We start from the raw sequence: 26762 nt of genomic DNA, 5'->3' as shown, positions 1-26762 counted from the left end.
CAGGCGAATGGGTAAATTCTTCACTCTGTTACTAAAATCTTTTTTTATTTTAAGAATGCAGTCTCCTTAGGCTTTGTCCTTTTCCCTTTGCCAGTGGCAAGGACTCTGCCCCCTCCCAAGTTCTCCATCATAGTTATTTAAAATCATTCCACTCCGGAGTCTCTCTGTCTGGATTTAATTATATTCTCCTGGTGATATTAGAAGGGCAGTAACTTTAGCTGCTGACAAAGCAGGTGGACAGGGAAACAGAATTTTCTGTGTGTTTTAAATCTAGTTTGACTTCTGGAATGTCCTGAGTCCTAAGTTCTGATACAATCCTTAGGCCTAGTTTCACAGAGGTGGTTAAACCTCTGTATGGAATGTACTATTTCAGGCTGCAGATCAGGACTTGCATGCTTGAATACTTCTCCAAAACAACAGCAGCAAAAATAACAAAAATCCATGCACAGAGATAACTGAAAATGCCTATCTTTTACAGGCCTTTTGATTCATGAGATACCAGGAAGACATAATGTACATAACTTGTTTTTTTTAATTGTGATTAATAGTTTTGTTTTTGATTGCCATACCCTATCCTAAAGTCTACAGACAAAGAGTGGGATATAAATTTTTTTAATGATAAAAGCAAAATGTTGAAGAGAAGACTAGACTAGAGCCCTGCTTCTGACAGCTACAGTTTCCACTAACAGTGAATAGCTTCCTGTGTTTCTAACCTCCAAAATAAAATATCTGTATTCTGCTTTGCCGCTTTGCCCTGGCCTTTGACACCCGAGGTGTATATTTTCAGGACCCACTCTACTGCTGTGAGCATAAATTGTTTTAAACTGTTGAATAGTAAATTCCTGCAGCCTGCCTTGGAACCTTACAGTGATGAAGTCAAATAAATTACAGTAGTATGGTATGTTGTAAGTTGAAGCCAGAAAAGGCAAAACTTAACTTGATCCCTTTTTGTTTTTCCACTGCTTGTTAATTCTAATAGTTCCTTTCTAGGGCCATTGCTAGTTTGCACAATTTGTACTTGGTTTGCTGTTTTGTTCACTGCTGTTTTCCCACTGAACTTCAGGGTATAAATACAATGTATGAACTGGGCTGTCTAACAGATACAGCAAAGAGCAGTTCCTATCCTCCTGGTCATCCTTTTACAGAAACTGCTTCCAGCCACATCCGTGTGTGTGAAAGTGATAAAACACAAATTGCTTTTATGCTGTAGCATATAATAATGGTTGTTCATTGGATTTTACATGCAAAGTGTCAGGTATTGGCTGTTTGGTCATGTGGTCATGTAAACCAGCAGACAGCAATGACTCACTGTTCCATTCTGGGTCTTGGATGGGCTGCTTTGAGTATACTTCCTCAGGAACCTGTCTGGCATCTTCCTCTGGGGCTCCTATATATTTAAAATAGGGGGAACGAGCCATAGCTGAGTGGCAGAGTCCTACACTTTGCATGGAGAGGGTCCCAGCCCCATCCCCTGGGATCTCTAGTTTAAAAAGGTCAAGCAGTAGCTGATGTGAAACACCTCTTCCTTAAACCCCAGAGAAATGCTGTCAGCCAAAGCAGAGAACTCTGGGCTAGATGGACAACGATTCTGATGGGGGGGGGGGCATTCAGCTTCCTATACTAGTGACGAAAATTGTGGGAACCTTTTGGAGAAAGTGTATTTTCGAGGGTTGGTTGTAATACCTTAAAATTATATATCACCGGAAAGATAATTTAATGGAGAATGTAATGCATCAAAGATTGTTCAATTATCTGTATTCTGTCAAACGTTATAGCCAAATAACCAGAAAAAGGAATTTTTAGAGATCCAGTCAGGTGTCATCTTGTTTTGGCAATGATGGCTAATAACACCACTTTTTTTTTTTTTTTTTTTTTGGAGTAATACCATAAAATTATATATAAATGAAAAGACAATTTTGGCCACTAGTGTATATTCTTATCAAGATGCTACACATGTATATTGTGTACTTATTTCCAAGAGGAAAGAATCTAACTTTGGCATCCTCCACACTTGAAGGTACACATACATACATACATACATAATTTTGTTTGTATGCTACCTTAATTCTAACCATGCTCAAGGCAGCTTACAGCATGGAAAAATACATAACAACATTATAACAAAAGGAGTCAAAAACAATAAATAAATCGTTTTTAAAAAAACACAACCAAACAGAACAGTTTCCACATATATCACAACAATATCTAAAATAAAGATACAATAAATCAACAGCAACAACTCCTTGCTCCCCCCGTCCAAAACCACCCCAACCCAAGATTCTGTTCAGCTTTTGTAGCTCTCAGGCCAGGTGAAAAAAGGCTTGCAAGGCAGGGGGCAGGTCCTCCAGGACTGAGAGCTATGATGGGGTAGCTCTTCATCAAACGAATGCATTACTCCCTCACTCCCTTCAGAAGTGATCTCACCAAAATTATGTATAAAACCTTCCTGGTTTTGGTCTCTTCCTCACGGTTGCAGGCACACTAACAATGACAATGTGCAGGCCCCCCATCAGATTTGCTGTTGGATCTTTCTTTTCATGCCTGGACTAAACACTTATTTTTGTCCCACAACCAGGCTGTTTTTCTGGCTGTGTTGTCTCTCAAGTTCAGTTCCTGCCCTGTCTCCACTGCCTCTCTGGTACTTGGCTCCTGGCAAGAACCCAGCTGGTTTTGGCTTTACTGCTCCATCACACACCCTGCTGGAAGCAAGAGCCTTTCTTTCAGACACCAGGACTTCTTCCTCTCTGAGTCTGCCTCAGATCTCTTTCATTCTCCTCCTCTCCCATTCTTCCTGTAGCTTGTGGTTGCAACCGTGACCCACGCCCACACTGGTGTCATGACTCCTTTTCTGAGTCTGTGCCCTTACAGTCTGCCCTGCCCATCCTGCAGCTGTCTCCTGTTTTCGCTAGCTCTGCTAGGCCCTTGCATCTCGACCCTTCCCCCAGGACTTCCTTGCAGGGACAGGTGATAGCTTTGAAACCTACCAAGCCCGCTTACAGCATCTTTCTTGAAAACTACTGTCAAGTTAGTTTATTCTGAACTGCTCATCACTATAACATTGCTGAATTCCATTCCATTTTTATGCTGCTTTCAATCGTCTTCCAAGGAGCTATTAAAAATAGTAAAAAGACTAAGATAACATTTGGAACAATATTACAGTTTAGCACAAAAATTAATAATTAGACTTTGCTGTACCCTGTTGTGTGTATCTTTGCATTTCTGAAAACATACATTTACTGAAGGTGATCCCCTCTTGCAACTAATATAGCAATACAAAATGAAAATCAGATTTGGTTTTTAAAATGTCAATGGTGTTTTGAATTGTATGCGGAATGAACCATGGTGGTAGTATAGTTGGAGATGAACCTACTGTGAACAATTTAGAACCCGATTTTGTTTATGTTTACTAGACCTTCTTACAAGAAGGAGAATCTACTTCAGCACAATGTGATGATTTGGAAGTTTTAAAAACTAAGGGCTGCCCTCCAGATGAAATAGAAAATCCCAGAGGCTCACAAGCTATGCCGAAAAACAAGGAAGTAACCAATCGTGTCAAAGGGGCTGCTGAGAATCTTAAACCGGAAGACATTACTCAGATTCAACCGCAGCAAGTGCAATTAAAGCTGCGAATAGGTAAGGATGTCAGATTAACAGTGATGTTTTATTCCTTATTATAAGGAATAATCCCAGCATTATTCAAGAAATTTACTAGAACTGTCAAAACATTAAGATAGATAGATAGATAGATCAATCTAGCTTCAACTGAGGTGGGAACATTGTACCTTGATGTTCTAGTAGTTTCCCCACCTTAAGTATATTGCCTTGAGCAGCATTGGTCAGAATGGCAACTCAAATGCCTTTCGACAGACACTTTTGCACATGAACATTCAACTTACCCTATTCAAGAAACGCATCTGAAGCTCTTAAATGACCAGTCTTCATGAAACATGGTGTGGGATAATTTCCAGAATATTGTGGCTTTCAAAACAATTTTGGTACATGCATAAATGGTTTAAGATTCATTTGGGGTCGAAAATGTTTTTCTTCACCCTGAAAGTGCTTTGGAACTGCTCAGAGGAAACACAGAATGTGTCCCAGGCATTGACAACCGCGATACATATTTTGGAGTGTTTAGCGAGCAGGAACTGGAAATGTACCAAAATATGTGTTTACCATTGGAAACAGCAAATGGATTATCCTATTGGAAGTATCCTCCTAAGTAGATTTGGGCCCCATCTGCACTGCACATTGAATTCATGATCATACCACTTGAAGCAGTCATGGCTTCCCCCAAAGAATCCTTGTTAGGAGATCCCAATGTCCCTCTCAGCTATACTTGTGTGGCAAGGCCACGAACCCTCCCCTTATGTTGGAATAAAGGGCCATCTTCTGGGGGCCACGTGCCAGTGGTGTGCAGGGCCTAAGGCAAATGTGGGTGGAGCAACAGGTGTGACTTCGTACAGTGGACTATTTTCCACCTATGCCAAAGAGGTTTTAAAATAAACTGACACCTCACACACAGATCTCTGCCCTCCATCCAGGCAAGGAAGAGGCGGCCTCACAACTCAAGGATATATTCTAGCAAGACAGAGGCACTAAGCATAGGGTGGAAGTGTCAGTGCGCTTATATGTTTAGCGTACTTACTGTCTAGTGTCATTATGGAATTTTTGCTTTAAAACTTTTATTTCTTTTTCTGGGATTAGGGGAACCACAGACATTTTCATTAAAATTTAAGAGAGCTGAAGATTATCCCATTGATCTTTATTACCTTATGGATCTCTCCTACTCTATGAAAGATGACTTGGAGAATGTGAAAAGCCTTGGAACTTCTCTGATGAGTAAAATGAAGAATATAACTTCAGATTTTCGAATTGGTAATAATTTTGTTTAAGATCATTATAAATTAGGGCTAGCTTTTCTTTACAAACAAAGTTCTGTTTATCATGTCAAAATGTAAAGAGAAATATACATGTGTAATATGCATGTGCTCAGAAATATAAACATGATTTAGTAAGTTTGTGCTAGGAGAAGAAAATGCATACTTTTATAACATAGATTCTGTATTAGATTGCTGCTGGATAAAAACAGATTTGGATAGAGCAAACCTGAGAGCCTATATGCAAGCTAGCGGAAGCAAGAATTATAATAGGTTGCATCAAATCTAAGGCATACTCACAGTAGACTATTTGGGATCAGTAGACTTAAGTTAATCAAGTTTATTGTCAATGCTTTTGTTCTGAAGATAACTTAAGTCATGTACAAACTTAACACATAGTATTCAAAGCTAGTCCTCAGAAGACACCCACTAAAGTTTCTGGACATACCCAATGAGTAGTTTGAATGGATCTACTCTTAAGTAGGACTTGGTTGAATACAACCCAAAGTCGATTGGTTTCTATGTAAACATTGGAATTCCTACTGGGTTTCATATACAGCCTCTTGAGAAAGTAAAGTGTCTACATGGTCCCAGTTCATAGCACTCCTTCCAGGCAATATATCCTGCTTCTTTGGGATGAACACATGCTCAAAAGAAACCCACATGACAGCCAGATAGCCTCTCCGCGTTTCCAAACATGTCTGCTGTGTAGAAGACATTCAGTATAACCCTTGCTAAGGCTGAGTTCTGACCCTTCAGAACCACTTCCTCCTAGACAATTCATTACCTGGTAGACCAAGCTTCCCATTGTTTCCTGATGAAAAAGAATGTCTTTTGCTAGAGTGCAACCTGCCCTGCAACTTGGTGGCTTCTCTATAGGGCTTTCTATTGCTCTCAGAACTAATAGAGTTCCATTGTACATCCCCCCCCTCCCTCTCTCTCTCTCTCTCTCTCTCTCTCTCTCTCTCTCAGGTTTTGGCTCTTTTGTTGAAAAAACTGTAATGCCTTATATTAGTACTACGCCAGCCAAACTCAAGAACCCATGCACCGTTGACCTTAACTGTACAAGCCCTTTTAGCTACAGGAATGTACTCAACTTTACCAGCGATGGAAATCTGTTCAACAAGCTTGTAGGTGATCAACAGATTTCTGGCAATCTGGATTCTCCTGAAGGTGGATTTGATGCAATAATGCAGGTTGCTGTTTGTGGTGTAAGTGTATTTTCATTTCTTTTGGATATTACTATAAATGCAATTGACTTGTAGACCCTTGGCTGTTATTCAGATTTAATGGATCAGAAGTGTTAATTTAACTTCCTGGACACAAATGTTGAAAAGGTACAGTGATAAGCACTTGAAAGCCAGTGGGGAACCTTAAAAAGCATTCAACCACATGTGTACTCATAAGGGTTTGTTTGTTGCAGCTCTTGCACAGGAAACAAAAGGCGTAGTCATTGTGTACTCTCTCTCTCTCTCTCTCTCTTCAACAACAAAAGGTTTCAGTCACCAGTCTATGATTCGCAGTCCCTCTCTTCTACTGCTTCTGGTCTTGCTCCTATAAAGTCTAGCTGCTGATTTTCAGTTCTAATAGTTGTTAGCCAACTATTTTGAGGGAATCCAGCTCATATCCCCCACCCCACCTCGCCCCAGACACACTTTGCTAGTAAAGATATAGAGTAAAACCCTGGACCAGAACTCTGATCTGGATGCCCAAGTACCATGATGACTGGTGCCAGCAGTTTTCAGAGGGAATTGGGAAGGTGACTTCAAGTGTACAAGTGGAATCCTCCCCCTCTCTTGCTTTGAAGCTTTCTGAGTCAATCTCCAGTTGCAAAGGTTGCATGGTCATTTCTCCATGCCTCTTGACCTCATTGAATTGAACTGGAGCACCTGTATCCTAGTGCCAACACAACCCAGCTGTCACTTCCCAGCTGTTCAGGTGGCTTCTTCTCTCATTACGTTTTTATGTCATGCACATGTTCTTGAAACTACTATCAAAACTGTACAGTAGTGACGGGAAGAGAGCTTATTTTTATCATTCCATTTGCTAAAACTCCATGGGGATACTGATCACTTATTTTTCAGTATTCTCTGCTACCATATTCTTTCACAATGATCTATGCTTTCTCATATATATATATTTCTTTTCAAGTCAAAACTTGGATGGAGAAATGTCACTCGGTTGTTGGTATTTTCTACGGATGCTGGATTTCATTTTGCTGGAGATGGGAAACTTGGAGGAATTGTCTTGCCAAACGACGGGCGATGTCATTTAGATAACAATATGTACACAATGAGCCATTATTATGTAAGTATGCTTAAGATAATGTTTAATTTTGTGTTTACATGTATGTTATTGTGTATGTGTGCCCCCCCTCTCTCACACACATACACACAAATATACACACGTGTAGAAATGGGAGACAATCCCAGTATACTCCCCCCCCCAATGTAGAAGAATGCTTTAAGAAGAACACCCATTAAAAGTTTAGCTTATAATTTAAACTTTTAAAATAGCAAGATCTGTAAGCTTTCATGGACCAGTGCTAGCAGAGCTTGTATGTAAAAACATGTAGAGATTTTTAATTTTGTTATAGTAGCCCTCACATTTTTCTTCATGGAGGAAGAATGCCAAGTTTGGTTTGCCTATTTTAAAACCAAATTATCCTACTTTGCTAAAACTCCTTTTCTGAATCCAGAGAGAAACCCAAGAACTGGAGAACATTTATTTAACTGGCAAAATACAAGAAAAAGCCTAAGTAATGCTTTGATAAGAATGAAGAATCTGAGAATTAGAGGCTTCTGTTAATGAGAGTTGATGGATTGCTTTTTAAAAAAATGTTTTTGACTCTTTTGTTTGCTCTTGCTTATGTTTGTATCGAAAATTGTATATAAGAATGTTATTGTGTGTGAAATTCAAGTATATATAAAATGTAAACTTCATTCTTCAGGATTATCCCTCCATTGCACACCTTGTTCAGAAGCTAAGTGACAATAATATTCAGATAATATTTGCTGTTACACAAGAATTTCAACCAGTTTACAAGGTAAGAGCAGGTGACAAAAGCTTCTATAGAGTCCCTTCCCTCACCAGCTGAGATTCCCCAGCCTGAAAATGCCTCCACCCACACGACCAGTGGTGCTCTCTAGGCAATAATGGTATTTACCCCCACCCACCCTAGGTGGGAATGTAGAGAGTTGATGGGTTGCAGTTGTCCCACCCCTGTTCTATGTATGTATTAGAAACTTGAGAAATTGAATTCTGTATACCTATGGTTTTCTATATGGGACGCGTGTAGTGCTGTGGTCTAAATCACTGAGCCTAGGGGCTTGCCGATCGGAAGGTTGGTGGTTTGAATCCCCACAACAGGGTTAGCTCCCGTTTCTCGGTCCCAGCTCCTGCCAACCTAGCAGTTCGAAAGCACGTCAGAGTGCAAGTAGATGATAATAATAATAATTTATTATTTATACCCCGCCCATCTGGCTGGTTTCCCCAGCCACTCTGGGCAGCTTCCAACCAAATATTAAAAACAATACAGCATCAGACATTAAAAACTTCCCTAAACAGGGCTACCTTCAGCTATCTTTTAAAATAAATAGGTACTGCTCCAGCGGGAAGGTAAACAGCATTTCCATGCGCTGCTCTGGTTTCACCAGAAGCGGCTTAGTCATGCTGGCCACATAACCTGGAAAAACTGTCTGCGGACAAATGTCGGCTCCCTCGGCCAGTAAAGCGAAATGAGCACCGCAACCCAGAGTCGTTTACGACTGGACTTAACTGTCAGGGGTCCTTTAGCTTTTTATGGTTTTCTATAAATGGCTTTTTGTGTATAGAATTAATCTATCTGCTGCTTATGATTTTAACTGAATGTTTTTCTCACTCTTCTCATGTAAAGGAGCTCAAGAATTTGATTCCAAAATCTGCAGTGGGAACACTCTCTTCAAACTCCAGTAACGTGATTCAACTGATAATTGATGCCTACAATGTGAGTTCACCAGTTTTCATTATCGCCACATACACCCAAAGACAATGTGTTTTGTATACAATAAAGGATGTATTTTGTTGAAGACCCCAGTGGGGATCCGGACCTGGCCACATATACATATACATATACACACAAGTCAAGTTTGACAGGTGGACAGGGCCACCCCCTTGTCAATCACCTGATGTTGCAATGGCAATCTTCGCTTGCATGGTTTGAAATCAAATGTATAAGCAAAAAATGTGTGCAGTATTTCTCTATTGCCATCAGTGATTGTCAGCACTGAAGAAACCCTTTGTGCAGTACTTCTCCAGCACTGATGATCAGCTGATTTGGTGGTGGCTTCAAAAAACCTTTTGCCAAGCCCTGCCTTTACTTGCCCCACACTTGTCACATACATCATCAGGTTTAGGGCAGGTAGTCATGGCTTGGACTCTTGTTCCCTATCCCCATCCCTTATTTAATCAGATTAGGTTCTGGGATGTATATGTAGTATAAAAAGAGTTGGTAGCTTCCCATTCTAGCCACCCAGAGACCTTGCTCACAGGGCAAGACGGGTTTGAGCAGATTGCACTGGTCCTGGCTTCACTGCACTGGCTGTCAGTTTCCAGACCCAGTTCAAAGTGCTGATTTTAACCTATAAAGCCTTAAACAGTCTGCAGTCCTTTTCAATATGTTTGTGTGTGGTTTTTCGGGGGAGGAGTTGGGAAAGGAAAATAGCAGTTCTGATCTTATCAGCAATACAATTTTATCAATCTCTTTTATCCGTTTTGTAAGCTACAATGACGCTGGCTGCACAAAACCCACAAGAAAACAGTAACACTAGTTCAAAACTTGCTGTGCCAAGATACAGAGAAAACTAATACAGTGGTACCTTGCTTTTCAAACTGAATCCGTTCTGGAAGTCGGTTCCAAAATCAAGACGCGCTTTCCCATAGAAAGTAATGCAAAATGGATTCATCCGTTCCAGACTTTAAAAAACAACCCCTAAAACAGCAATTTAACATGAATTTTACTATCTAACGAGAACATTGAACTTTAAAATGAAAGCAATAAACAATGTCACACAGTCAATCAGTAGCTGAACTGGGTTCCACACAGTAACAAAAACAAAACAAAAAAGGGCCACAAAAATGCAAAATAAATAGCAAAAACAGACAGAATTCAGAATTCAGCATAACTCTCAAAACATAAGTGTGGCACTCAAAACGGAGCACGTTCGGCTTCCGGAAAAAGTTCACGAACAGGAACACTTACTTCCGGATTTGCAGTGTTGGGTTCCAAGTTGTTTGAGTACCAAGGTGTCTGAGAACCAGGGTACCACTGTAGTCCCTTCAGAAATGCCCGTTGTAAAAGGACTAGATAGAATCTGTTGAACATGTATCTCTTGCAAGAGAGTATTTTCCAAGTGTTTTTAAGGAACTGTTTGGACATCTGGGAGACCACAGAGTAGAAAAACCTGTGGCTTTCCAGATGAAGTTGGGCTGCATGTTCCATTATCCTTCACTAAACTACTTGACTTTTGTGTTAGTCATTGTCTTCAGAAGTCATTCTGGAAAACAACAAACTACCAAAAGAAGTCACAATTGAATATAAATCTTTCTGCAAGAATGGAGTGAATGGTACAGGAGATGAAGGAAGAAAGTGCTCCAACATTTCAATTGGAGATGAGGTAACTTTCTGCATTCTGGAATCAGTGTGCTATTGCTTCACCCCCTCTAATCAGTGTCAAACAATTTACCTATGTACTCTTTATTTTGCTTACAGGTTAGCTTTGAGATTAAAGTAACAGCCAACCAGTGTCCAGAAAAAGGGCAGGGTGAAACCATTAAAATCAAGCCACTAGGTTTCACTGAAGAGGTAGAAATTAATCTGGAGTTCATCTGTGAATGTGAATGTCACAAGGACGGAATTCCAGACAGCCCTATTTGCTTCTTTGGAAATGGAACATTTGAGTGTGGTGCCTGCAGGTAGATAAATACTAATGTTTTTTCTCTCCCTCAGATAAATCTGCTAGGAAATAAAATATCCCTTGACTGTAAATGGCCCCCCAAAATATCCCAGACTAGACACAAATTTAGTTGGAAGACCTTTCCCTGATTCTTCTTGGGTGGAATCAGCGCTGAAGGGAATGTGCTGTCCACCAGCTCAGGAGAACCTCCATGTCTTCCTCACATGCTTCTGGGTTGAGTCTCGACACTGAAAATAGATGCTTTGGAGAACTCACAAGAGTCCCTATTCTCTGCCACTCCCCCTTTCCTCCTATTTTAAATAGCCCTTCACTCATTTTTTTCATTCTTCATTCTCTCCACCACCTGCCTCTCTTTCTCCAAACCTCAGCTTTCCCCCAATTCCTACCACGTATCTCATTTTCCTTCTCATTTTCCCATCTCCTGCTATTTCTGCACTGCGTCTTCACCCACTTCCCCTTGCTTGGCAGGTCAATGTAATCATTATTTCATTTTTCTCTCACTACCCCCCGCTACTTCGTTGTTTGCTTAGCTTGGACCATTTCCCATCCTTGTTTCTTTCTTAACCTCTTTCCTTCCTGTGCCACATAATCCTTACACAAAGACAAGTTGTGTATCCTTTCTCCTCATATAGGAAAAAACGAATGAATAAAGGGAAGGGAACCCAAGTCAGCTCCTTAAGCAAGCATGAAATTTGTATTTTAATGCTGGGCCTTCAGGTACCTTCAGTCATATCATACTGGCCCCTCCTGCCTTCCTTTCCCCCATGAACACCGGCTGCTTATTCCTACCAGGATCTTTAAATTCCCATGTATTTCAAAAAGTAATTTTTGGCAAAAGTAGTTTTGTTTTTGTTTTTTAAAGTGAACTTTCCTGCCTTTGGGCCCTCAAAAACATTCAGAGAGAGAGAGGCACTGAAAACCTACTGGTAGAACTGAAGGGGAGCATTCTGTGGCCTCTGCCACTAAGTAGAGATCTGAGGGTGAAAGGGAGGCTACAACACACCCCAAGGATGATCATGTCAGGGAGAAGAGGAACATGGCCCCCACCCATCAGGCAGAGAAGAAATGGTTGCGAGGAGCTTCCTTTCTCCTCCCTGCGAGAAAGGACTGTGCTCCAATGCTCACTTCCTCCTCTGCTCCCAGTTTTTTCCCCTCTTGTATCCTGTATTGTGAGCCTGCTGGGCATGGACTACCTTTCCTGCTTTAACTTAGAAAATAGCGTTTTGAAAATGCTAGGTACTTTATGGGTGTTGATTTTATCTGTTTGAGTCCTGTGGGGAATAAAGTGGGCAATAAACAAATATATTATTATTATTATTATTATTATTATTATTATTGTTGTTGTTGTTGTTGTTGTTGTTGTTGTTGTTGTTGTGAATATTAATACTGTTGCAGGCTGATTGGACCTGTTCTTAAGTGCAATTGTAGCAGACCATTCTTCAAGACCTTTCTAGCATAGAAAAATGAATGTCTGGTGTGTCGAGCAGGCATGTGCCTCATTTCACCTTTGAAATAAATTAGCATTTATATTACAGTGGTGCCCCGCAAGACGAATGCCTCGCAAGACAGAAAACTCGCTAGACGAAAGAGTTTTCCGTTTTGGAGGCGCTTCGCAAAACTAATCTCCTATGGGCTTGCTTCACAAGACGAAAATGTCTTGCGAGTTCCTGCGGGGTTTTTTTCCTTCCCCCCCTTTTTCTAAGCCGCTAAGCCGCTTATCAGCTGATCCGATAAGCTGATAAGCCGCTAATAGCGCTAATCCGCTAATCCGTCAATGGGCTTGCTTCGCAAGACGAAAAAACGGCTAGACGAAGAGAATCACAGAACGGATTCTTTTCGTCTTGCGAGGCACCACTGTATTTTTACAGCAATTAGGAGCAGCTGCTATATTAATGAACTTAGTAGAAGAGTCATTCAGCAGCTTCCCCAAACTGCTGCTCTTGAGTTTCAGAACGTCTGCCTCTAAGATGAATCATGCTCTCGTGAAAGAGACTGTTTCCTGTAGCTATGCACCAGTATCTCATCCCACCCCCTTCTCAATATGTATATAAGGGAAAAGAAAGTTTTGCATTGATTTTAGTTAACAGTTTAGTAATGAGAACCATTTTCTCTTTTAGGTGTAAACCAGGGCGTATTGGAAAGCTCTGTGAATGCAGCATGGATGAAGTAAATAGTGAAGATATGTCAGGCACCTGTAGACCAGCAAACAGTTCTGAAATATGTAGTAACAATGGAGAATGTATTTGTGGACAGTGTGTGTGCAGGAAGAGAGAGAATGCAAATGAGATCTACTCTGGCCGGTTTTGCGAATGTGATAACTTCAACTGTGATCGATCTGATGGCTTGATTTGTGGAGGTAATGAACTGACCCTTTTAAAACTGTGAGGATTCAGAAGTTCCTCTGGAGGAAGGGGAATGCTTGGGTGCAGTCCTGTACTTATTTCTAAGCGTGAGAGCCTAACATTTGGGAGGAGATCTTCTTGGATTGCGATACTGTGCTGTGCAGTACAGTACACAGTAATACTATTAGTAAAAGGAGAGAGGCTTTTTCTGAAGAGAATCATTCACTGTAGCCCTTATTGTATGCCTTCACAAGACTTTAATTTATAAATTTACAAGAAACATCAAGTAAAAGGCAGGGGTTATGTGGCCTAGAATTCAACCACCAGATCTGGTCCTATCTTACCCAGGCCAAGTTGTTCAGCTGCAGCTCCTCTATCTACAGTGTGTACTTCCTTTGGCCCTTTTTTGTGGGCAATTGTTATGGTAATTGTTGATGTTCAATTTCATGTGCTTTATAGAAACTAAATACCTATCTTTTTATTGCAGGACATGGTGAATGTAAATGTCGTGAGTGTGAATGTGCAGAAAATTATACAGGCTCTGCTTGTGATTGTTACATGGATACCACCCCGTGTGTAGCTGGAAATGGGCAAATCTGTAATGGCAGAGGAATCTGCAAGTGTGGAGTCTGTAACTGCACAGATCCCAAATTTACGGGGCCAACATGTGAATTGTGCCCGACCTGCCCTGGAGTTTGTGCAGAGCACAAGTAAGGCTTTTGGATTTTTAAATAATAAAATAACTTCCTGCTGGGATATTTGCAAATTGCTCCAGGGGAATTTTTGTGTTCCCCTTTGTACAAGGAGCTGTTTCTTGTGGCACATGTTTTTGCTTTGCTTTCTCTCTCTCTCTCTCTCCCTCCCCCCCCCCAAACAAAAAATTCTTAAGCTGGAGCAAAAATTATTGGTAATTAGTGTTTTATTATATTGGTTTTCTTATTCTAAACTGCCTTGGGTTTTTTTTTCTTGGGTATACTGAAGTGTGTAACTTTTCAGTTTAAAAAATAAATAGTACCTGCACTTGCAGATACCATTTAAAGCCAACTAGTATATCTTAAGGGGATGGGGGTGGTGCTGTGGGTTAAACCAAAGAGCCTAGGCCTTGGGGATCAGAAGGTTGGCAGTTCGAATCCCCGTGACCAGGTGAGCTCCCGTTGCTCGGTCCCTGCTTTTGCCAACCTAGCAGTTCGAAAGCACGTCAAAGTGCAAGTAGATAAATAGGTACTGCTCTGGCGGGAAGGTAAACGGCGTTTCCGTGCGCTGCTCTGGTTCGCCAGAAGCGGCTTAGTCATGCTGGCCACGTGACCCGGAAGTGTCTTCGGACAGCGCTGGCTCCTGGCCTCTTAAGTGAGATGAGCACACAACCCTAGAGTCGGACACGACTGGCCCGTACAGGCAGGGGTACCTTTACCTTTTTATGTCTGTGCAAAAACTGCACTTGAGTGCACCCAGTTATTTCACAGCATTGTAGTTCAGTTGCTGAATACCTATAACTAGAATGTATTAGCAACTCATTTTAAATATGCTAAATTTCTTCCTTTCTTTTTTAATATGCTGCCTTTCAGGATGCAGTCCTCCTTCCAAGTTGGCTTGGAAATAACATGAAAATATATTAATAAAATCACAACAGCATTAAAATATAATAGTTCATCAGGATCCTTTCCATATAGTACTTACTTGGTGGCAGAAAACCCAGGATGTGGGGGAGGTGACAGTCCAGTTGGAGCAGGCACTGATATTTTCCTGTTTGCCTGCCTCTCCTGAAATTATTTCAGTAGGCTGCATGATGGAAGATGGTTCTGTGGGGAAAGTCCAGCTGGAGCAGGCTCAGGGATGATCCTTGTCCACCTCCCTTTCTCTCTTATTCCACTGAGTGCAGTGTGATGTAGGCCCTGCTAAGCAGGCTTCTGGATGCTCTCTTAATGGATCAAAGAGGCTGTATTGAAAAGAAAAAGGAAGATGCAGCCAATGCAGTGGTAGGGAAATGTGTCTGCAGTTCCATTTCAGCTGTGTTTGAAAATTAAAGAGGACTGGAACTCAACCTCTGTTTAACTTTAGCATGCAGGAAGAACACAAAACTGCCACACTAATTTTATACTGATGTATCTTGTATCTGACTTGCATTAGGGACTGTGTGCAGTGCAAAGCTTTTAACAGAGGAGGAAAGAAGGACAGCTGTGAAGAAGAGTGTTCACATTTTAGCTTGATACCAGTAGACCATAGAGAGAAGTTGCCACAGCCTGGACAATATAAAGCACAGTCTCATTGCAAAGAGAAGGATATTGATGACTGCTGGTTCTATTTCACCTACTCAGTTGATTCAAACAACAATGCCATTGTCCACGTGGTAAAGACCCCAGGTATGTTTTGTTTCTCACATGGATATTGTTGGCTTTCAGCAGAGAAATAAAGTGAAAAGGGTGGAGAAAAGGTAAAGTAAAACAAAGCAAAAATAAGAAAGTGCTTAACAATATATTATCATACATTTATTTATTTTATTACTATCAAAATACAAAGTATCAAGCTTTACGTTTCTAGATAAATTAATTTAAAAACTGTTCTATCTGTAAAAATTAAACTCTTAAAGGCAGCAGGAATTCAGAATTTGTTTTGGACAGACATCTATTTCCTGTTTCCACATTGTTGATTTACATCATGCTTGACTGTGCTTCAATTGCTTTTCTCCCCAGAATGCCCGACAGGTCCCGATATCATTCCCATCGTTGCTGGTGTGGTTGCTGGAATTGTTCTTATTGGTCTTGCTTTATTACTGATTTGGAAGCTACTTATGATCATTCATGACAGGAGAGAATTTGCAAAATTTGAGAAGGAAAAGATGAATGCAAAGTGGGATACGGTGAGTGATAGCTATACACAACAGCTGGAGAATACAGCAAATGTTCTTTTGTATATTTTAGACATCCATCCCTCTAGGACAGTGCTTCCCAGTTAGTTGCCCGTGTAATCCACCCAAGGGGTCAACAGCACAATTCACATAACAAAAATTACCATAGAGAAATCAAAATTACGGGGTCCATGGCTTGGCTTTTGAAAAACGGGAGGTCTGCAGTACTTAGCTAATTGGGAACCACTGCTCTAGAATAAAGCCCAGACAGCCTGGCTTAGTGTTTCTCTGGATCTTCTACCTAAACTTTGCAATAAAAACTAGTGGTCTTTGGACTGGATAACTTTGACAGATAGATGTATCATCTCCTGGCTGGCTTGTGAGGCTTTCATTGTGCCACCCAGGAATTTTAGATGGAGACCAAGCATTTGAACTAACAATGGTCACATTAAGTTACTCTTGATATTCACAAGTATTCCCTGGGTCTTAGCTACAATGTAATTGAGCTATACAGTTTCTGTTAAGAGTCAATACGTTGTGTATACAGTGGTACCTCTAGTTACAAACTTAATTCGTTCCAGAGGTCCGTTCTTAACCTGAAACTGTTCTTAATTAGAGGCGTGCTTTCGCCAATGGGGTCTCTTGCTGCCACCTCACCACCGGCACACAATTTCCGTTCTCATCCTGGGGCAAAGTTCTCAACTCGAGGTAACTCTTCCGGGTTAGCAGAGTTTGTAAGCTGAGGCATTTGAACTCGGAGGTACCACTGTATATAGTTGGTACAGAAAACAGCACAATACTATACATTATTGAAATGTCATATTTGAAAGAATTGTTGAAAACCTTATTTGGAAACTGGTACACTGAAATTCTGCATTCCACATTGACCATTTTTCTACCTTCAGCAAGAAAATCCTATATACAAGAGTCCTATTAATAATTTCAAGAATCCAAACTATGGACGTAAAGCTGGTCTCTAAGTTTCCGTTCGTATTTTCCTTTCCATTTCTTTCTCTGTGCATGTCACTTTCTTCAAAGTCTGCTGTATGTGCCATTAACTAATCACTCTTACCAATCTTGCCAGCTGCTTTTTTATGAATTATGCAGTGGAGCTTAAATGAGGGGAAATAATGACCAAACTATAGTTAGGGTTGCGCTTTAGGGCCCTGTCCCCTTCTTAGTTAGATCTGAACAACTTGCCTCAGCCTATGTGCAGTGCCAGCTCCAGGATGTTGGTGGCTGTCAGGCAAGGTGCACTGAAAAAAGTGGGGCAGGTAAATAGAATTCTCTTGCACTGCCTGCAGGCCTCTGTTCCCTTGAAAATTGAGAATAGCAGTACTATTGAGGGCTTTGGGATGGGCCAAATGACCAGGATTAGTGCCCTCTGGAGCTGGCCAAATTGACATATGGGCCAACTGTCAAATACAAGAAGTATTAGGACTTAGTTAACCACCCTGCTTAATGCATTTTCATTAAAATCCATGGATTGTACTCAGCTAAATTCTGCTCAAGAGTATACCCATTGAAATTAATGGCCCTGACTAACTTGGGCCCACTCGGAGTAAAAGTTCATTGAATGCAGCTCCATAAAGACTAAATTTGCCCAGTTTTAGCTGGCTTTTTAAGTTAAATATCATGTTGAGTGATCCTGCTGTTGGCTTTGACTTATACAACATCTTCCTTTTCCTTTCCCCCTACTTTTTCTGTTGGTAATCTCACACTTAACAAGAAGTAGAAATCTTTCAGCCATCCTTCCAGCTTAGTAAAGGAAGACCAATTTTTACAGGAAGTGAATTTTGCCTAGAAAGCCGTGAAAGAGAAGTTAGAGGCTTCCAAGTATATGCAAAGGGGAACTCATACTGTAGAGTACTTCAGTCTTGTCATGTAGCACCACGGATCTCTCCACTAGAGGACCTTGTAGTTCCCTCTTCACATGAGACTGTAGAAGTGGTGCTTTTGATCTCTCTCTCTTTTCATTTGTAATATGAAGCCATCATGAGGCTGTGCTGGCTTTGTCATGTATTTCCACCCGTATGCTGTTTGCCACTCTTCCAATATCTGCACAAGTGGGTACCAGAGGCATAATAGCTCCCAGGAAACCAGCTAAGATATTTCTGAATGCTCTGCTATCAAATTTCTGCTAGTTTTCCTTGGACAGTCTTTCCTTCCTCTTGCATATTTTCACTTCACAGGAAAAAAATGCTAGTTAAGAGGCATAAATTGTTAATACAAGAGCTCTCAAAATGGCCATGAGTTCTTGCTTTGCCTTTTTGAGGTCCCTTTTGAGGCAGCAAAGCAGGCAGACAACAGAACTGCCTCTATCTTGTCCTTGCAAATGGAATGTTTAGTTAGGTTGCTTGTTGGCCTGCTTTGCCCATCATGTCCTCTCCGGAAGTTCACACACTTATGGTTTTGCACTAAGCTTTGGTATAGTTAAGTGTGGCATATAAACTGCTACATTGGAAGCACATAATAGTTTTACTCTTGTTTTTTTTCATGTGCCCCCTCTCTCTCCACCAAGTTTAAAACATTCTGAATACTGCATAAACAATAATTCCAGAGCATGCATGTGTATGGATGTGTTGCATGTTTATATAAAGGACCATTTGGCAGGCACACCAAGACATGCAGAAATTATGAATTCAATTCAAAGCTGCTTATAATAGGCTTTCTAATGGTGTGGAAACATTATCCGTAGCACAGGGGTTGCCAGTGGTAAGCCCACTCAGTTCACTCACTTCGATAGCACTGTCCTTGAGTAACTAAAGATGTGAATGGCTATGGTCACAATTGAGCTATGTTTTTGTGTGTCTCATAGAATAAAATGTATGAACAATTATTGTTATAAATGAAAATTATGACAAACATTGGCCTTTATTAGCTACAGGTTTCTGTATGTCAAATTGTCATAGTCTCTGGCCATTCTCTTAAGGCTCTGTGAATAATAAGGTTGCAATCAGTTTGAGTATCCTGATACCACCATTTTGTTTTGCATTGGTACAAATGCAACCCATTTTCCACGAACAATCCCATGTACCTTTTTTGTAGAGGAAAGATATGAAATGCTTAAAGCACCTGTCCTTAAAAAGCATGTGCCTAAAGCGTTCATAGCTTTCACTACAGTAGCAGGTGTAGGTTTCTATCGATTTGCCATCCATATGTGTTAACCCTCTTACATATTCTTTAAAAAAGTATACAAGGCATGATGCTTCATAAAAGCTAAAGCTGCTAGATGATCTTTAGCTATTTTTTTATGTACTTGCCTGTTGCAATCCAGTAATCCTTTGCAAGAGTTGAGGGTCAAACATGCACATGGATTTCTGGATTGGTTTGACGGTGTGTGGAATTGCTTCCAGTAAATGAGCTGCTTCAAATACTTTTACAGTAAGATTTCTTTTGTCATTTGTGATATTAATAATTTTTTTTCTTCTAGGGCGAGAATCCTATCTACAAGAGTGCAGTGACAACCGTGGTGAATCCTAAATATGAGGGGAAATGAAAACTGCTTACTAATTCTACAACTGCTTTCTAACTCCACAACACTGTATGCAATGTAGCAGTTTTGTAGTCACGGTAACAAAGCTTTAGAGCAATATCGCAATGAATTTACTAATTCAATACATTACGTATAGGTTTGTTTTCTATGCAGGTTTTGAAACTGTACAGTATGTTTTATTTTTTGAAGTTTTTTTTCCTTATTGCAAATAGTGCCAGGAGATTGATAAGAAAACTTGACACTGCATAGCCTCCTTAACTAAGGTCACATGGTGCCTTTCTGACCTGTATCTGGAGTGAAATGGCTAAAGTAACCAGTATAAGGGTTCTGCCTAGCCATTAAGTATTAATATTAGACCAGTTTTTCTTTTTCTTTATAGGCACATCAGGGCTTTGGTTTGCACAGTTAAAATGCAAGCCAAATAATTCTTTGTAAATTACAAAATTAACTTTAGCTTGTGAATAATGGACTTTTCGCAAGATTTAACCTTACTTGATGCAGTAAGTTTAATGAGACAGAAATCATGATGTAAAAGACAATTTAATATGTACAGATGCATTTTAAACTGTCAGGGGTGATGTATAAGAAATAGGAAGAAAAAATAGATTCAGAATAATAGCTTTAATATTGTGCCATTCTTTTTTTATAACATTGCTGCATGGTGACCGAAAAAGAATTTTACTTTGTAAACTCAAATCCTGACTTTGGTACAGAAAAAAAGTCTGCCAATACATCTTCTGAATGCATAAGGGCCTTAATTCATCAGTGGTGGTGGTTTTTCTAATGTTTTTGCTTAGGTTAAAGCCTGGTGCTTTGTCACCTTTTTCTTTAATGTATTTGATTTCATTTTGTGTAAGATGATTGTTGTAAAAACAACTTTTTTGCAGTCTTGGCTGTAAATTTACCTTCATATTGTAGCTAAGACTGCACAATTGTCATGTAACATGACTTTCAGTTCTGAAATAACATTGTTTGATGTGCCATGTATATTTGCCGCTGCCCATTCTGTCATGTGTTCTATACTATCCACATTCTTATTTTAAGTGCCTTTTATTTTAACAAATGTTCACTTTTTACAGTGCTATCATGAAAGTTATTTATTAAATAAAAAATCTTTTAAAACATCACACCTGAATTTCCTTTCTGCGCTTTGTAACTTAGTACCCCTTGAAGAAACCTGTCGGATTGAGGTAAAAACAATTTGAGATATCTACTACAAATAACTTACCTGAACACAAAATAGATCAGCCCTAACTATTACTATGTACATAATACAAAAGTTTTTGTTGAGAAGCAGCTTTGAAATTTAATTCTAAACATACTAACTGGACCTAAGAATCTCTAAAAAGATAAAGTATTGCAAATAAATGCTACAATCAAAATGTTGAGGAGAAACATTCTGGTTTTAGTTATACAGTAACAATAATCTTCATTTAACACTAGAGGGGGGAAAAATGGGCTTACCTGCAAAGGGTATTTTACTTGGAGTGAATATGTTCTCAGGTGAGATTTCTCTAAGCTTGAAGGCAGGATTGCAGCTGGATTAGGGCATTTTGCTCTCAACCAGGAACACACCCTCCACCTGTTTACATGACTAATATGCAGCCACCCACAATCAACATAAGAATGACAAGAAGTGGGACAAAAAAACACAGCTTTGCCTCATATGTCCAGAGTACTCAATTTATCAATGGCCCTAATCAGATCAAATCAGAAACTTGTCAAGCAATCATAGTGAGGCCTGGAGAGCATCTCTGCACTCAAAAGAAAAATAACTTACAAGCCCAATGGTTCTTTGAGTGAAGGTGCTCTCAAGGTTGGACATGCCAAAACTGGCTACAGAAGGGGAGGGTATTAATGGCTGCCTACAACCCTGGCAGTACATGCATTGAAAAGGTTAATCTCAGAAGCTTCTGAATGAACATGCTTAGAGGCTGCATCACCCTTTGGAAGTGACTCCCATTAATTTTCACAGGGATTACTTCCAAGTAAATGCAATGTTTAGCATTAGAGTTTGCAGCCCAGACCTGTGCGTGATGATGTCCATGTTACTTTTTTGACATAACTATAGCCCCATGGCGTCTATGTGCATTGTTGTGTCCTGGAAAAGTGATACCAAATTTCACTCTTGCAATATCTTCTGTGGCAAGAGTTTCTTGTGTAACAATGGGGCCCAGTCTAGGTGACCCTGGTACAAGCTCTTATCTCAAAGGTGACCTCTGAGTGAGCAGCTAACAGCCTGACCCCTATGAGTTGTAGAAAATATCAGAGACCTAGATCTACCTGGCAATACAAGGATTGGTAAACAACCTCCTCCTCGCAGGAAGCAGACTTCAAATAGACAATGAAGATTGCTTTCAGGAACTGTAGAGATAAAGTTGAGTTTCCCCAAAAATTAAGGTCATATCAAACTCATCTCGGGAAGGAAAAACTAGCAGGAATAAGTAAACAATGGTACAAAACACTTGAGTGTTACATTATTACCTCACTCGGGAAGTCCTCTTCATAGAACGTAAAGGTAAAGGGACCCCATACCATTTGGTCAAGTCACAACCGACTCTAGGGTGCAGCACTCATCTCGCTTTATTGGCCAAGGGAGCTGGCATACAGTTTCCGGGTCATGTGGCCAGCATGACTAAGCCGCTTCTGACGAACCAGAGCAGTGCACGGAAACAGTGCTTACCTTCCTGCCGGAGCGGTACCTATTTATCTACTTGCACTTTGACGTACTTTCAAACTGCTAGGTTGGCAGGAGCTGGGACCAAGCAATGGGAGCTCACCCCGTCACAGGGATTCAAACCGCCGACCTTCTGATTGGCAAGTCCTAGGCTCTGGTTTAACCCACAGCGGCACCCGCGTCCCTACATAGAACATAGTGGGAGACAAACTGTACTTAAACTCCAAAGGAATAGTCATATTGATTTCTGAAGCAGCATCCAAACACACAGTCTCTTTAGTTCAGTGTAAAAAACCAATCTTTTTCTAATTCCTGGTGTGCAAGTTATTTAGCATAAGAATTAAAGCCACACACATTTTTAACATACACATGTAGTGTTACCATGCAAAGGGTCCTACCCCTCTCGGAGCTGTATGTTGAGGAAATACATGAGTGGTAGACACACATGTGGGTTAAGACAAGCCTGGATTTGATGTTTTCAGTCCAATGTAATTAACTGCAGTTTGAGCCAGCTGTGTTCAAACATACTCTTACAGGGACTTTCTACTGGTTTCCTCCCCATCCCCCTTCTTCCCATCACCCACAACTTCTGAGTAACATATTGCATTTAAACTGTTAATAATTTTCTATGTGGTTTCCTTTTCTTCTAACACTTAAAATTAGCTCAGAAAGAGGTTAACCTCACACTCACTTACAAAGTAGCTCTTGGCTGAGAGGGAGCTAAATGGCTGAGCAAGGTTTGAATGTGGTTATCTCCTACCAAAGAAGACTCGAGCTGCTGGAAACTGCTACGCCATACTTCTTTCCAACTGCTGCAGGAAACTGACATTTGAAGTGCAATCCTACGCCCTGATCCACCATGCTAGGGTGTGTGACATGGGATGTGAATCCAGAGATCCTCACTGCAACTGCCAAAGGCGGGGCAAGTGGAACCTACCACTACTGCTCTATTAGCCAGTAAAGCCCTGTAGCAGGGTGTTTTGGGGGGTGGGGGTGGAAATGGACCACTCAGGGACCTGCTGGTTCCTAAACTAGTCTGGCTACTGGCAGTGAACCCATTCTGGGCCTCTGTCCTGTGATGGCCTAGAGCTGCTACAGGAAAATCTGTCTCTGCCTCCACCTTCCATCCTGGTTACTCTGAGTACACCCTACTCACCCCTGCTACTCCCAGATGGGGCTTAAGATTGAAGCCATATTTACTTGTTTGGTGAATTAATGCTGCATAATTAATGCTGGGAGTAATCACTATAGAACTTGGACTTGCTTTGGGGCAAGTATTTATTTATTCTGAATAAATAGCATATCTGTGGGCTCTTGGGTCCCAAAGCAGTTCATAATTATGTAGTGAACTCCCCTGTGCTCTTCAGATGAGGGGTGGTTAAAAAAATTAATAACAACAGTAAGAATAATAAAAATACCAATCATAATAGCATAAAACAATTTTAAAAGAAAAGTCAGGAGTGCATTCTAAGCACAGTGAAAGAAAATGTATGATTGGTACTCACATGAGTAGATTTGTGAGGTCAACATGTGTTCACTGTGTTGGGCTATGACTCCCTCTGGTGTCGAAGGCAGGAATGAACAGCTCTGGGAAGTGGGTGGGCTCCCAGTTTGCAGACTTGCCAAGCTTGTACCGTCATCAGACTCTCACATTACAAGAAAGGAAAAAACAAGCAAAAAAGCACACTTCCCAACAATATCAATAATATCAACCATAGCTTAACTCAAAATATAATAACCATAACATTGTGCTATATAGGAAGAATTTCAGTTGCAGCCCATATTAGTGAGAGGCCCCAGTGATGACCTCACAAATCTACTCTTCAGGTGAGTACCACTCATACTAGTCAGTCATCATGCAATCACTGGGTTGGGACATACCATGGCTTTCCCAATTAGGGTGGGTCCCAGCTGCAACAGAATTAATGAGGCAGGACCTGATGCAGGACCAAAGGTGGTCTCTGCTGAAGCAAACATGCCCATCTTATAGTGCCTCATAATAGTGCTAGGAACAGACCAGTTGCTGCTCAAATGATTTCTACTTAAGAGACATTAGAAGAAAAGGCGGCCACTGTTGCCACTGATCTTGTGGAATGCGCTGCCAGATTTGTTGATCTGGGAGGCTTAAGCAACTCATAGGCCATATCAATGTATGCCCTGATCCATCTCTAGAGAGTGTGGCTGCAGACACTTTTTACCCATTGTGGAAGGGTGAAAGGATGTGAACTGGGATTCAGTGGACTTAATGCCCTTTGTTCTGTTTATGTACGGTATACATTCACTGTTCTGTGAACATCTAATGAGAGCCAAGCCTTTTCTAACGGATGCCTAGGATTTGGGCATTAGTTCACCTCCTGCTGAACATGCAGCTTTGACAAACCTTAGACAAAAGTGATGGGTCCATCCTCAGAACTGCCCTATCTTTATGAAATGTGCTCATATGTTTAGCTACAGATATGGCTCTCAGGTCAGAAAATCTTTGAGCTGAGCTAACTGCCATAAGAGAAAGAACTTTAAAATACATAACTTTGAGGGAGACTTGTTATAGTGGTTTGAAGGGAAACTCCTGCAGGCAGGAGGGGAAATGATTAGCCACTGAAGGACATTGAAGAATAACTCCCTTTAGAAACATTTCACAAGGGGGTGAGACCAAAGTGGCGGGTGGCCCGTGGAAGATAAAACAGAGGATGTGCCAGAGGCCTGTCTCTTTAAAATGTTTGGCTTGAGACATCTATGTAGTTCGCTTTGCAGCAAGGTGAGCAAGTCAGGCACTATCACTGTATGTACTGGTAAGTGACTGAAGTGACTGTCGGTGCGCCAACTGGAAAAGGCTGACCAAGTAGCCTGATATATTTGAATTGTAGATGATCTTTGTGAGTGTTGAAGGTAGAAATAATCACTGAGTTGAAACTGAGCATTCAAATGCCAGGCAGTCAAGCATAGCTATTTGATATAAAGGAAAAACTGGGAGCATACGTAAGAGTGTAGTCCTGATTTTTCCTTTTAACTGTACCTTGAACTTTATCAAATCTGACACCATATTTGATGTCAAGCCAGGGAAAGTTGGGTGTAGTATGCACAAAATGGTCTGGCAGACCTAATTAGGCCTATGCACCAGAGGTTTCCCACCACTGTTATGGGGTGGAGGAGAAGCTACCTTTATTTTTCAGGAACATAAAATCCAATGTTGCTGATGCTATCCCCCATATCCAAAGAACCAAGACTACTACTTAGCATACTTGAAACTGATTGATAACTAGGCTACCTAACCATGTGTATAGAGCAAATTTCTGTACTTTAGCTAACATGAATTACAGCAATACTCACTCCCTGTTGGTGTCATATGACTTCTAACATCTAGTTGTGTTTTGTGATCAATTCTAGGGCGAAGGATCTGGTTGGTTTCAAACATCTGATTATGGGGTTGGTTGTACCATAGCCAGATAAAAATGTACGTAGCTTTGGTCACAAATAACCTAGTTATGATCTGCTAAACAATTTTTAAAAATTACTACTATTAGAGCATTGGTGGTTCAGGTATCATATATTTTAACTGCTGTTCCAGTACAATTAAGTTCTCAGAACAAATTCATACAACAGCATAGGTTTTCATGTTTCCTTTTCACAGTTCAGCAAAGATGAATTTTATAAGATGGCTGCATCACTGACTCAGTCTCTAAAAACACAATACTAAGGTCATTTATGTTTTGAACTTTGCTTTATGACTGGGAAGGTGGTTTCTTTTCTGTAGGGGTTGCATCCTTTTCCAGAAATAACAATTGGGTCCTAAAAAATGAAACACAATTATTCAGGGTACTTACAACTGAGTTAATCCACCTATATTTAAGATTACATTTTAGATTACTATATGCAAATCTCATTTTGCTATCTGTTGCCTGCTGCAGTTGTGAACTGAATGCTCTGCTGCAGTTGTGAATTGAATGCTTTGTTAACAGGATAACACTAAAATATCTGTGTTTCATCAGTTTCAGATTCATTGACCGCAGGCAGGGTCAGTCTGATGGGAAGGACTCCTCCTCTTGGAGAGAAGATGAAAAGGCTCTTAGGACCCAATAGGAAGAGTCATCCCTACCAAGGAATGTCCTCCGGCTTAATCTCACAAATGTTAATTTTTGTAGGGTAAGCTATAGTTACTTACCTCTACTTGATCTTGAACATCTCCCTGAGTGACTGATGAAGGACCTCCCCCTAGTAAAACAAAACAAAATAAAATCCACATTACTTTATCATACCATTTGAAAGTCTACCTGATATTTATTAATTTATCTGTATACTTTATTTTATCTGTATACTTGAAAGGGTTAGTTTTTATAGTATTAAATTGACTTGCCATAACATGAAAACTAATATTTTCATATGTTGCCAATGCAGCGCCATTTGTCATCTATGTTCTGGTAACATCTAGGTTAGATTATTGCAATGTGTTATATATGGGGCCGCCTCTGAAGACAGAGGAGAAACTTCAGCTGGTGCAGAATTCAATGGCCAGGTTGCTCACCAGGGCAAGGCAGGTTGAGTATATAGCGCCAATCCTGGCCTGACTGCACTGG

The 26762-nt window shown here is 40.6% G+C and overlaps 2 protein-coding genes and 1 long non-coding RNA gene across 9 annotated transcripts in view; 1 reads left to right on the top strand and 2 right to left on the bottom strand.

The window, feature by feature from the left end:
• Positions 1–20641, top strand: part of ITGB1 (integrin subunit beta 1) — a 36209-nt gene extending 15568 nt beyond the window's left edge. For 2 of the 3 annotated variants that reach the window (XM_081163577.1, XM_081163575.1), the window contains exons 4-17: positions 3411–3633; positions 4705–4875; positions 5850–6088; positions 7029–7184; positions 7828–7923; positions 8773–8862; positions 10391–10531; positions 10627–10829; positions 12949–13187; positions 13661–13883; positions 15301–15533; positions 15864–16030; positions 16924–17004; positions 19452–20641. In XM_081163577.1, the coding sequence (XP_081019703.1) occupies positions 3411–3633; positions 4705–4875; positions 5850–6088; positions 7029–7184; positions 7828–7923; positions 8773–8862; positions 10391–10531; positions 10627–10829; positions 12949–13187; positions 13661–13883; positions 15301–15533; positions 15864–16030; positions 16924–16998 (2256 nt within the window). In that variant the 3' untranslated portion in view covers positions 16999–17004; positions 19452–20641. The remainder of the gene's footprint in view (positions 1–3410; positions 3634–4704; positions 4876–5849; positions 6089–7028; positions 7185–7827; positions 7924–8772; positions 8863–10390; positions 10532–10626; positions 10830–12948; positions 13188–13660; positions 13884–15300; positions 15534–15863; positions 16031–16923; positions 17005–19451) is intronic. The other variant, XM_081163576.1, reaches the window with a different exon arrangement.
• LOC308569745 overlaps positions 1–23690 on the bottom strand; it is a 77898-nt gene extending 54208 nt beyond the window's left edge. For 2 of the 5 annotated variants that reach the window (XR_014000789.1, XR_014000790.1), the window contains exons 1-2: positions 20645–23690; positions 14851–15109 (exon numbers count right to left, since the gene is read on the bottom strand). This is a non-coding gene — a long non-coding RNA (uncharacterized lncRNA). Of the gene's footprint in view, positions 1–509; positions 3110–9733; positions 9847–14850; positions 15110–20644 lie in introns of those variants that run through there. The other 3 variants (XR_014000793.1, XR_014000791.1, XR_014000792.1) reach the window with 3 other exon arrangements.
• Positions 23691–25716: 2026 nt separating this feature from the next.
• Positions 25717–26762, bottom strand: part of CCDC7 (coiled-coil domain containing 7) — a 160993-nt gene continuing 159947 nt past the window's right edge. The window contains exons 80-81 of the mRNA XM_081163420.1: positions 26351–26400; positions 25717–25977 (exon numbers count right to left, since the gene is read on the bottom strand). Coding sequence (XP_081019546.1) covers positions 25888–25977; positions 26351–26400 — 140 coding nt within the window. The 3' untranslated portion in view covers positions 25717–25887. The remainder of the gene's footprint in view (positions 25978–26350; positions 26401–26762) is intronic.

This window comes from Podarcis bocagei (assembly GCF_964188305.1).
Source record: "Podarcis bocagei genome assembly, chromosome: 12".
NCBI classification, from domain to species: Eukaryota; Metazoa; Chordata; class Lepidosauria; order Squamata; family Lacertidae; genus Podarcis; species Podarcis bocagei.
Note: the sequence above shows the minus strand (reverse complement) of the source record. Positions and strands in the feature narration are given on the sequence as shown.